Consider the following 12,530-nt stretch of genomic DNA (forward strand, 5'->3'; position numbering starts at 1 on the left):
GCGCCGCGATTGGCTGGGGTAGCAGGCACGTGGCTGGCGTGAAGGCGTGGAGCTCGAGCTCCCTGGACAGGATCTCGACGAAGTTGGGAAGGAGGAACGTCGCAGGCGTTGCGGACACTACCTTCCGCCAACATTAGGCCGATCGGTGGGTTTGCGCCCAAGCCCGAGTTAACGTACCCGACAGGCCTCGCCTCCAGCCCACCCCAGCTGGCGGCGCGGGGTCTCCAGCTCCGCGAGGTGTGCGAATTGTCCGAAGTACCCGCATTATACGGAGAGCTCTTGCTTCATTTGGTCGGGTTTGACCGCTAGCTCTAAGTCTAGGCAGGGTTGCTTAGTGTCAGCCCCACTTTGCAAATGGGTACGTTGAGACTCGTGTGAATCCACTTCTCGGAGGGCCCGTAGGAGGCGTAGGGACTCGATTGCAGTGATTTTGACTCTGTTAAGCTACGGCAGTGGGCTGGTTGAAAGCAAAGTGCTGGAGATAGGTCCGGGTCCTGCTACCCCGCCCCATCTCTTCACAGACGTTTACTGAGAGCGTAGGGCACTGTTGAGGTGGTGGGGATACCTTGGTGAATAAGATAAACACCCAGTTCCTGTTCTCATGGAGTTGTCCTTGAGCACCAGTTGTATGACCTTGATCTAGGTTTTTCATTAAATTAGAATAATATCCTCATACAGCTGTGAGGATGAAATGAATATAGTCTGTGACTCCATATACATCAGTTTTTCTGAGATCCAGCATTCTTTCCAGTATGCCTTTAGCTCATAGATACTGAGAGCCACAATCAATACATATGGCACATACATGACCAGTTGCTATTCTAGGTATACTTTAATATCTAGATGTGTAACAGCACATCCTAGACATGTATAGGCATGTAGACTATATATGCACATAGCATGACCACATGATATACGTGCATATATACCATGTGACTGTACCTTATGAAATATGTTTTGGTGTACACTATCAGGGTTTCTCAACTTCTTCACAACCTCTTCACTGCTGACATTTTGAGTCCTGATAATTCTGGGTGCATGTTTCCTATGCTTTGTAAAGTGTTTAGCAGCGTCCTGGCCTCACCCACTAGATACCAGTGGCACTCCCCAAGTGGTGATGACCAAAATGTCTTCAGGCATTGCCAAAGGTCCCCTTGGGGCCAAAATTTGCCCCTTGTTAATAATCACTGGTTTATGTGAAAGTACATATGCCATATGCACATAGTATATGCATATAACATGAGACCTTGTGCAAACATTTTATAATATATTACAGTAGTAGATAACATTTAATAGTGTGCCAGATACTAAAGTACTCTACATACTTTATCTCATGTAATAGTAACAATGACATTATGAGATAGGTACTGTAATTATTCCCATTTTACAGAGGAAGAACCTGAGGCTCAGAGAGAGAGAGAGAGTAACTTGCTTAGGATCTCACACTTAGTCAATGGCAGAGCTAGAATCTGAACCCAAACTATCTGATTCCAGAGCCAACACTCAATCTCTTTACTAAATCTTCTTAATGTATAACACAGTGCGTGTGCTTACTTATGATGGCATAGTTTAAGTGGCAAATCTATATTTTACTAATTTCTTTTTTCCTGAGAGACAGAGAGAAGATACACGTTCTTTACCACACAGAGGAAAGGTGCAGGTTTCCGCAAACTAGAATTGTTAGCTAGAGATGGACAGGTTGGTCTTGTCACAGTTCTTTGGGGCTCGCTACAACTAAATCTGTCTCATAATTTTCCTCTGTTTTCTGATTCACCCAGCAATTCATCCTTCCAACTCATTTATTCTGAGCTTGTTCTGTGTGTCTAGATACTGTGCTAAGCCCCAGGGGATAGAGCTATACAAAGATAAGATAATCTTGCCTTAATGAGTTTACTATTATAGGAGCAGATAGACATGAAAACAGTTCTTCGTAATGGAATAACTTCTAGTGAAGGTATGAAGAAAAGCAATAGGAGTGGGGGAAAAAAGTAACAAAGTCTGCCTGGAAAAGGAAAGAAAAGCCTCTCTGGAGGGGGAAGCTGAGGCTGTCATGTAAAAGTGAAGGGACTTCACAGGCCGATAAAGGCAGTTCGATCAGTGGACTTTGCAGGTATCACGGCCTGGAGATATGAGAAATCACACCATTTTCCTTCTCTGAAGAAAGTTTTGGGAAGCAGCTAGAACAGAACCGTCATCTCCAAATGGATGAATAAGAATAAGCAAGCTAGTCACGGGAGCGTTGCCCACTCATCCATTAGAGGGAGTACGTGGAGCAGGACTGTGTTGTCAGTGAGGACAAAGATCAGTCCTTCAGGCCCCAGAGACACCTTTCGTCTCTGTTAAGCCCTCACACAAAATGTGTTGGTGCTTTTCGGAGCCTATAAATAAATTTCTCCTTCCATTATAAACTTTGGCCTTGGCATTGGAACATAAGTAAAACTGAAAACGCAAATCAACCTCTAAATTTTTCATTTCAAAATTCATTCCTCAATTCAGCAAATTCCCAATTACATGAGAAACACAGTGTAACATCTTCAAGATTTACTGCTCAAGAATCTTTTCTGTAGACCCTTAGTTTACTGAATCCTTAGGGTAGCACTGACATGATGCTCATAAACTTGTAGGCTCTCTTACCAACCTGTTTTGCTCTAACCTGGTTTTTGGTAAGCTTTTCTACTACAGAAATCATGTAAAAAAAACTTAAAGATTTTCTTGAGGAACTGACTGTAAATAGAATTTGCATTAATTATTTTGTTGTCCCCCCGACGAGTTTTGAAGCTCAGACCTATAGAAAACTTTAAAGAATAGTATAAGATCTCTCAATACCCTACATCGTATAACTTTCACTTAAATGACTATTAACATTTTGCCATATTTGATTTGTCTCTCTATATGCATCCATAGGTATATACCTATATATGTATGTGTGTGTGTTCTGTGTACATTCTTGTTTTTTTCTGAACCTTTTGAAACTAAGTTTGGGCAAGAGGCATGATGGAGAACAGTTAGGGAACCATTGCAGTCACCTGAAGGAGGGATGATGGCATGATGGTGGCTTCAGAAGTGCTAGGAGGAAGTAAGTACAGGCACCTTAGGAATATATAGGAGAGACTCCTCATCGATCTTTTCTAGTAGCCAGAAGAGGAAGGAAGTGACAGGTAAAGTATGACCTAAAGGACAATTTGGAATTAGCCAGGTAGCTGGTGGAAGGGAGCATCCCAGGCCAAGGAAATAGCATATGAAAGGCCTAGTAGCAGGAGAACATTGCTTGAGGAAGCTGCATGTAAATTTGTGTGTCTAGCTCATCCAGGCTAACACGTAAAAATTTGGGGAGGCAGATCTTAAAGGGCCTTGTAAGTCAGGTTAAGAAAGTTTTTCTTGAGGGCAATGGGGAGCCATTGAAGTTTTTAAATGGGGTTAGGATGTGATCGAATTTACATTTTTGAAAGATTACTCTGGCTGAAGAGTGAAGAAAGAATGGGAAGGAGGTTTGAGAAGAGGCAAGGGGACCATTTCGGGGAGCTGTTGCCATGATCTGTGGGTGAGATGCTGGCCGTGAGAGTGGAGGGAGGTCGTGGAGATTTCGGGAGGAACTGACAGCCCAGAACAACTGGAGTCGCTGGGTGGAGGACCAAGGGAAGCCAGGGGCCAACGCCAGGGTCCCAGCATGCGCAGCACGGTGACTGGCAGAGCCCTTTACCGAGCTGAGGACCCTGGAAAAAAGGAGTAGTCAGGGAGGGCGGAGACAGAGCCCAGTTGTTGTTGTGGTTTAAAGTAATTGTTGGAGATCAGGGGAGACATCCAGTTGACACTCCCGAGCTCCAGGGTGGAGGTATGGATTGGAGGCAGTCAAGACAAACTGCGCCCTGTGCCTCCTTACGCAGCTCTGGCCTCAGCATGCGCACAGGACAGCTTTTCCGGCCTTCCCGTCTCCAGTGGGCCTGGAGGGCAGCCTTCCTGAAGCCCCACCCGTGTGCGCACCGGGGAGCCTGGCGAGGGATGCATTCTGAAGGCGGACCCTACAGAGCGGTCATTTTTGACGTGGGTGGAGTTCTCATTCCTTCTCCAGGGAGAGTGGCTGCAGGTGAGCTTTCCATTCTGTTTCACTTTCAGAGACGGGCGAGAGTAGGGAAATGGAGGGCAGTAAGGGGGGGTGGAGAGGGACATTTGGGCACCAGTGTGTCCCAGTGGGTAATATTCTGGCTCTTGAATCCAATTCCAGGCACCACTTAATGGCTGATGATGTCGGGCAAATTATTCATCTCTGAGCCTTAGTTTCATCATTAAATCAGGGCTAATAATGGTACCTACCTCTTTGGGGTTTGCGGAGAGGGAAAAGAGATGGTCCACAGCCTTCAGCTCACCTAAAATTCCCAGCACGTTACAAGGTGCCACAGGTGCCACTGTTATGGGTGGGATTTAACTACCTTTCCCTGAGACCTGTGCTGCTTCTCAGGTCGTGAACGCTGAAACCCCCACCTTTGATCACAGCCTTCCCTCTGCCACCAACCTCCCTGACTCTCCAGGAGCAAACCGCTAGTCTCTGACTCTTTATCAGACACTCTTGGTTTTACCTTTTTTTTTTTTCCTGCTTAGTTTAACTAGCTTAAGTTTGACTAATTTTGCCTCTAGGTGTTAGAAAACCTAACAAAACAGTGACTGAAACCAGATAGAGGTGTATTTCTTGCGCACATGAAAGCCCAGGTACGCGGCTGGAGCTAGCGCGCAGCTCTGCATGATCAGGGACTCGGGCTCTTTCTTTTGCACTGCCCTGCAGTGGGGTCTGTCTTGGTTGTTTTGCTTCCTGCCATCACATCCTCATTCCAGCCAGCAGGAAGGGAGAAGGGCTAAACAGCTGTCCCTGTCCTTTTGACCTGCTGTGGCGGCTGGTTGGGCAATTCTCCATGCTAAAGTAACTCAAGTACACGTTCTCTGTGCTCCTGGGTAAAAAATTACCCAGCTGTGCAAACTGGCTAAGTGAGCTGTTTTGTTGTTGTCGTTCCAGGAGTAGCTGGGCCCCCAGCTCCTACCTTCCTGCACTCACATCCCTCTCGCTTTTACCGCAGGGCTGTTGCTACCCGCCCCACAACGCGTCATGCTGCCCCACCCAAACCTTCTTACTTGGTGACAGAGCGTAACGATTGCTGGGCAGGCATCTTCTTGACTTTTTCTAGAACATTTTGAGAACCATTTGCCTCTCTCCACCCCCGCTGCCTTAACCCATTTATAGCCCTGTCTTCTCGGCAGCACTCAAAGTGTGCGACCTGCTGAGGTAGATTGCCTGCTGCCCTCCACCCCTCCCTGCTGGCGCCAGCCTTCATTGGTTGTCATTGTGAAAAGCTTCTTGTGTATCCTTCAGAAAATTACTTGTGTGTGTGTATGTGCATACATATGAGAGTGTGTCTATGTATGCGTGTGTGTAAGATGTGCATACACAAATACACAAATGGGATCATACTCTACAAACTCTTCCTTTTTTTGACTCAGTAGATTATCTTGGCACCTTTTCACATCACTAGGCATAGGTATAGTTCAGGAGCTAGCAAACTTTTCAAATAAAGGAACAGATAGGCTTTGCAAGCCTTGTGTCTCTGTCACAACTCTTCACTTCTGCTGTAGGGAGAAAGCAGAGATAGACAACAGTGAAGGAATAGGCATGGCTCTGTTCCAATAAAACTTTTTCTTCAAAAACAGATGGAAAACAGATTTGGCCCCTACACTGCATTTTGCTTCCTGTAGTCTAGTTTATATACTTTAGCATCTGTGAGGTAGTGATTTAACAAGCTCTTTATTAATACAGTTACGTTTCTAGTTCCTTTTTTAATATTTTATTTATTTAGTTTTAGAGAGAGGGGAAGGGAGACAGGAAGAGAGGGTGAGAAACTAATGGGTTGCTTCTTGGACTCACCCCAGCGAACGAGGGGCCTTCCGCTTTGTGGGACGATGCCCAATCAAGAGCCATACTCGTCAGGGCTCTAGTTTTTTTTTTTTATTACAAGCAATTCTGCACAAACAGCCTGTATATAATCTTTGCTTACTTTTACAAACACATGTGTGGGAGAAATCCCTAGAAGCGGAATCACTGTACCAAACGCACGTGTGTTTAAAGTTGTGCTGTCCAGTGAGGCTGCGCTTGTTCCCACTCCCGCCAGCAGCATGGGTGCGTGCCAGTTTCCTTAGGCGTTTGCCAGCTCTGAGACCTTGAAAGATGCTGTACCCTTTGGTTCTAAAATTAAAGAAGTATTACTGTTCGGAATGAGTTTTAAAAGTCTTGCTGTCCTCAAAATACGTGCTCCAAATTGGTAACGGTTATTTCTAAGAATGAGATTGTTTGTCATTTAGTTTCTTTTTATGCCTTTCTATCTTGTCTGAAATCAAAACAGAAGATATATGTAAGTTATATTATGTCTTAGATATAATTATGAATGATATCTGTCTACCTGTCCTTGCCCCATAGCAGCAGCATATAGGAAAAAAACAACTTTGTATAAGAAAAGGCAGGCCTTGACCAGATGTTTCCAGTATATACAAATGCAATCCATCCTCTGTAGAGAGACATCTTCTTCTTTATTCTTCAAAGACAGCATCCCTCAAGGGAAGGTTTCAGAGCACCCACTGCACAGCCGTCAAGGGTCACTACAGTTCACCAAATGAAGGGCTTCTTCTGTAGCGCTGTCAGAACCTGGCTCATTACCACATGTACCTCCTTACTACGTGGCCAGGATTGTGTGAGGGACCTCGTGAGTATGCGCGAGCTCATGGGAAACCCGAGAACATTTATACTGCGGCGTCCAGTGTCATCTCAAGCAGGTAGTAAGGACGTGAGGCGTAGCAGCGGGGTCCGCTCAGGCACGCAGATCGGTACTGCTGTTCCCTTGCCGACCGAAGGCTGAGATCTGCACTTCCTGAATTTCTCCAAATTCCCAGTAGAGCCCACCTGGCACCACAGTGATGCCCCTGGCACTGGTGTGATTCCCTGAGCTCCCAAAACTGCAGCCATTTGTTAACGGATTTCACTTTTTGCATATCTTCCTTCCTATAGCATGGGAGGTAGAGAATCACATCCCTTCCGGAACCATATTGAAGGCCATGCTCTCAGGTGGCGAAGGTGGGCCATGGATGGCATTTATGAGAGGAGAGATAACAACCGAGGCTTTCTTACAAGAATTTGGGAGACACTGTTCTGAAATTGTGAGTGATAAATATATTTGAATTTCCGTATTTTTTTTTTTTTTGCCTAATACTCATCCGTATTTATTAAACTGCAAATAAAGAAGTGAAAATCTAATAACTCATTATACACTTCAAGCTGTTTCTTCCATCCCCTCGTACCCAACTTTAACCGCATATATGAATAAGTAAAAACAGTCCGTTACTAAGCCTCTCCATCAGCTACTGTTTATCTGAAACAGGAGCTGTCTGCAAATGGCTTTGATCAGAAAGCTTATTTAAGGAATAATAATATTGAGCCTTTTCTCTGTACTGTGTATTTTTCTAAGGTCTCTATATTAACTCATGTAACCTTCACAATAACCTTGCTAAAATTTAATTTAAAATATAGTAAATAAAGTTCTGTGGGTGGATGGTAGAGATGGTCGCACAACAATCAATGTACTTACAGACGTTCAACTGTATGCTTAAAGCGGTTAAAACGGTAAATTTTATGGTATATACATTTTTACCACAATTTTAAATATATAAATATATATCTTGAAAACATGTTGAGTGAAAAAAAAACAATCAAAAAAGACCACAGATTCTGTGATTCCATTTCTGTGAACTGTCTAGAAGAGGTTATGTCTCTAAGACACAGAAAGCAGATGAGTGATTTGCTGGACTGGGAGTATCGGGGTGTGGGGGAGAGAATGGGGAGCGACTGCTCATGGGTAAGGGGTTTCTTTTCAGGGTGGTGAAAATGTTCCAAGTATGGTTGGGGTGATGGTTGCACAACTTTGTGAATATATTAAAAACCATTGAATTGTATTGTTTCAATGGCTGAGTTGCATGGTATGTGAATTGTACTTCATTGAAGCTATTGTAAAATGTGTATGTGCATACAATAGCAGACTTGCCTTTGCAGATTTTAAAATATGATAAAATAAGAGTTTTCAAAACTCACACAGATTGAATTTTTAAAAATCGATCATAAACTGAGGTTCATAACGGTGATGCTGAGGCAATACCAAATCACTAAATGTCTTCTGGGTCACTGAAAATTAAATTACATCTACTTAATACACTTTCAGAGTTTAAATGTATCCTCTTTTGGTGTCCTGCTACTTTTTAAAATTGACATCCCATGAGTGAGATGAGTGGAATACTGATAGAAATAACTCCATTCCCTAACCATTGTAACTCTAATTCAAAGTCATTTTTCATCATCTTATATGCAAAGTTCTGCAGATGGCTGAGGGAGAGGATTCCTTTAGGCAGCAAGCCAAAGGCCCCGGCTTTTACAGCCACGTAGCAGCAGGAAGCTGGGAGTATGTCTTTTTCTCTGTTGGTGATAAGCTGGTTTTACTCTTAATGACTGCTTGCCCCCCCACGCCCCACTTTTAGTCAGAGACCTGTGTGCCCGTGGGCTCCTTCTTCTCTCTGCTGACCGGTGAGCAGGTGGCGACGCAGTTCCCAGTGATGACTGAGGCCATAGCTCGAATTCGGGCCAAAGGACTTCAGACTGCAGTCTTGAGCAATAATTTTTATCTTTCCAATGGCAAAAGCTTTTTGCCCCTGGACCGGAAGCAGTTTGATGTGGTAAGTTTGAAGTGATCCCAAACAATAATCAAAACAGTCTGCTCTTGCTGTAGGATGCAACATTGAATGCTGCCTTTTGGCAGGCCCTGAGTGGTGGGTACTTTTATTCAGATCCTTGACTAAGTTAGGTTTAGACGTAACAGGTTGAAAAGAGGACTTTTAAAATATCACTGAGCTCTTAGCAAAGTCACACATTTGTGGGATTTGATAAGTGGTTGAAACCTCAGCTTGAAGACTTACATTCTGGGTATGAATCTTAGTCACCACGTAACACACCCACTTCCGTCAGCCCTCTGACTAGGCCCTTGAGCCTTTCTCTTCAAAGGCCAGCCACACTGCCCTCTATTTCTGGGGCATCAATCCTCAGACCAGCACTATCCAGTGAGACCCCTGCAGTCATGGATATGTCCAGTATGGTCGCTACTAGTCACATGTGGCTATTAGGCACTTGAAATGTGGCTGATGTGACCAAGGAACTGAATTCTATTTCCTTTTAATTAATTTAAATGTAAATAACCCCATACGGCCTAGTAGCTGTTGTAATAGACAGCGCATGCAGTGCCAGGCTATCGCAGTGCCAGGAAGTCACACATAGGAGGGTTCCCCATTTCCCTAAGAGGAGATAGGTCATTATCCTGGGATAGTTATAAATTATTGGCAGATGATTTGCTTAAACTACAAACCGATTCTTACTGAGCAACTACTGCGTGCCGGGCCCTGGCTGTGCGTGAGGGGGTGCTGTGTTCACTGGGGCAGCCACAGTCCCCGCCCGCTGGAATGCGCACTTACCACGTTGCATGCTCTCACTCACCACCTGAGTCTGGTGGTGGTTACTGGGATGGAGAGACAGCATTTCTATCCCTGTGCAGAGTTCCACTGGATCGTGCCATTTTAGAACATAAAATCCAGTCGAATTGACAGGCAGAAATTCAGAGCACAAGTGTTGGAAATTAGCCTCCTCACCTAATGATGCTTCCCCCTCCTACCTCCTCTCTCTCCTTGTAAGAGCCTGGCAGAGAGAGTTCTCTCCCCTCTGGACACGCTGTCTGGCTCCTCACCTGCTTAGATCGTTGTTTTCCCCCCTTGTCCACAGTGCGGCGCACCTCCAAGTTCCCTCCCCTCTGAATGCTCAGGGACCTCATCCAGAATCCAGTCCTGCCTCTGCCACTGGCCAGGCTGGTGACCACGGCCCATAGCCTTGCTTTCCTCAACCTCAGTCTTCTCACCTGTAATATGGGAATAGCAATTTCTTTATTGTAGGGTAGCTGTGCAGGCCCCAGAAGATACTGCATGCAAAGCAGTCTGCGCAGTGCCTGGCACATACGCAAATCTTCAGTACAGAGATTCCTTCCACCAAGTGTGGCTGCAGGGGTGATACCTTCATCTGGGCAACTGAAGTTGGCCAGGCTCGCATTAGGCTCTTCCACAAGAAGCTACAATTTAAAAGGTCTGTGAACTAGCTTAAAACAATGGACTTGTCCACTCAGACCCCACAGCCCTCTGGCTTATGCTTCCCAGCTGCTTTTTGGACCAGTTTTCATATTTCAGCTCGGTAGGAGGCCTGGAGTTTTGAAAATCCATTTCCTCAAGAACAAGTGTTTAGATGTTTGTTCTCTAAAGCTATAAGGCAGGAAGAAAATTTTTTTGGTAGAGATAAAGATAGTGTAACCACTTCTATGATCACTGTTGACACTGGAGGCTATTCCTGAACTCCTCAACCAATGTTACTGGGATCTCTCTCTGTTGAGGTGCATGTGGCTTTGGAAAAAAATTTCCTCTAGCCCTGGCTGATGTGGCTCAGTTGGTTGGAGTGTCATCCAAAAGGCTGTGGATTTGATTCCTGTTCAGGGCACACAACTTGGTTGTGGGCTTGCCTAGGTTGAAGGTTTGGTCCGCGGTTGGGGAGCATACAGGAGGCAGCTGTTCAAGGTTTCTCTCACATCTATGCTTTTCCTTCTCTCCCTTCTTCCTTTCTCTAAAAAGAAAAATGTCAATAAAAATGTTTTTTTAAATTTCATCTAATTAAAAAAATTATTTTACATTATTACTGTAAAATAACACATTATATAAAATTGACCATCTTAACTATTTTTTAAGTGTATAGTTCAGTAGTGTTAACTGTATTCACATTATTGTAAAACAAATCTCCAGAACTTTTTTATCTTGTAAGGTAGAATAGAAAGAAGGGCAGGGATTTCATCAAACTTAAGTCTTAAGAATTTTTTACTTTGCCCCAAACGTAACCACCCACGAGGAGAGATGTCTGCTTGTCAGGACTCGGCTCCAGCCCCCGGGCTCTGTGTCCTCTCTTTTCTCCTGCCTCAGCCAGTACTGCTGTGTGGCTTCCCTGCAGCGCAATACATTGATTGGTGTCTGAAACACCCAGCTTCTCTGCTACCCACTATTGACATTTTCTTTAAAAAGCGCTCCTTTGTCTTTTTAGCTCATTCAGGTCCTTAGGCGACCAGGAAGAGAGGTCCCGTTTACTCAGGACATTTACCTACCAAAAAGGGCAGTTCTGGCCAACCCTCAAATAATGCCAATGTGAGGTAGAGGGAAGGGCCCTCAGGTTTGTCCTTGGACTTGGAGAAATGGGTCATTACAGGAGTGAGTCAGGGACTTATTTCTATTCTTAGGGCAACCCAGAGGCTATTGGTGGTAGGCGTCTGTGGCCATCTGAGGCCCACTTTAGAGGAGACTCAGCCCTGGGGACAGTATAAGAGGGGACTCCCAGCTGGGTGAGGGGTAGCCTGATACGGAGACTGAGACGGCGTTTCCTGGGCTCTCCTGAACCCTCAGCAGCTCCCACCCCTGCCCGCCCCAAGGCAGATACACAGCTGAAGCGAGGCTGTCAGGGTGCAGGAGGCTCTTTATAAGAAAGGAAGTGTCTTTGCTCCCAACAGTCTGTTTGGTGTCAGCCTTCCTGTGGGATTTATTCGTGCAAATTGGGTATGGCTATTTTTTAACTTTTGAAATATAGATATTAGAGTCCTATGCCTTTTGTAACAGTAAACAATGCCTTATTCCTGGAAAAATGATGAAATACTTTCCCTAAAACCGAAATGTACAGCTTTCCTTCTGCTCAGCGTAGGCACAGTATCTAACATTAGCAAAATGCTTTGTCATCCTGGAACTCATTGATGTTCCCTTAAGTGTCACAACAACCACTAGGACAGGTAAGATTGCTACTGGTGTCCCCGCTGTCCTGATGATGAGACTGGGGCCCACCGCAGCTTCGCCGTCTGTACAAGGACTTCGGTTTTCTGAGTTTTCCCTCAGGTTTTAATCCAGGATGTTCAAATCTCTCAATTTAAAAGAGCAACAGCGTTTTCTCAAAATACTCTCAGGTGACTTGTTATAACCAACCTCAACTGTCTTCCTTCTGCTCCATAAAAAAAATTCAGCAGCGTACATGTGGGAGCTCCACTTTCAGGGCCGTTCACCGCTCATTCCCATCCCCCCAGGTCGTGGAGTCCTGTCTGGAAGGCATCTGTAAGCCAGACCCCAGGATATATAAGCTGTGCTTGGAGCGGCTCGGCCGGCAGCCTTCTGAGTCCATCTTTCTCGATGACCTTGGGCAGAATCTCAAAGCAGCTGCCAGCCTGGGTATGCACACCATCAAGGTAATGATCACGGTTCCTTGAAGCCCTACTGTGCGCCAGGCACTAGTGTGAGTGTCTTGGCACAGTCCGTTTACATTCGTATTGGTAGCTGCCCGCAGTGCTGTTCCCCAGGTTGCTGTGGCCTGTTTGTTTTTTAATTCTGAAATCTGTGTG

General features: G+C 45.1%; 1 protein-coding gene across 3 annotated transcripts in view; it reads left to right on the top strand.

Moving 5' to 3' along the window:
- The first annotated feature begins 41 nt into the window (after positions 1–41).
- The window catches only part of ACAD10 (acyl-CoA dehydrogenase family member 10), a 39,702-nt gene continuing 27,213 nt past the window's right edge, over positions 42–12,530 (top strand). Inside the window, exons 1-5 of one of the 3 annotated variants that reach the window (XM_054594145.1) lie at positions 42–145; positions 3,885–4,084; positions 7,043–7,191; positions 8,560–8,754; positions 12,219–12,377. In XM_054594145.1, coding sequence (XP_054450120.1) covers positions 3,898–4,084; positions 7,043–7,191; positions 8,560–8,754; positions 12,219–12,377 — 690 coding nt within the window. In that variant the 5' untranslated portion in view covers positions 42–145; positions 3,885–3,897. Of the gene's footprint in view, positions 146–243; positions 359–3,884; positions 4,085–7,042; positions 7,192–8,559; positions 8,755–12,218; positions 12,378–12,530 lie in introns of those variants that run through there. The other 2 variants (XM_054594146.1, XM_054594147.1) reach the window with 2 other exon arrangements.

This window comes from Pteronotus mesoamericanus, unplaced genomic scaffold (assembly GCF_021234165.1).
Source record: "Pteronotus mesoamericanus isolate MK-2021 breed Mesoamerican mustached bat unplaced genomic scaffold, CSHL_Meso_final scaffold_507, whole genome shotgun sequence".
Lineage (NCBI taxonomy): Eukaryota > Metazoa > Chordata > Mammalia > Chiroptera > Mormoopidae > Pteronotus > Pteronotus mesoamericanus.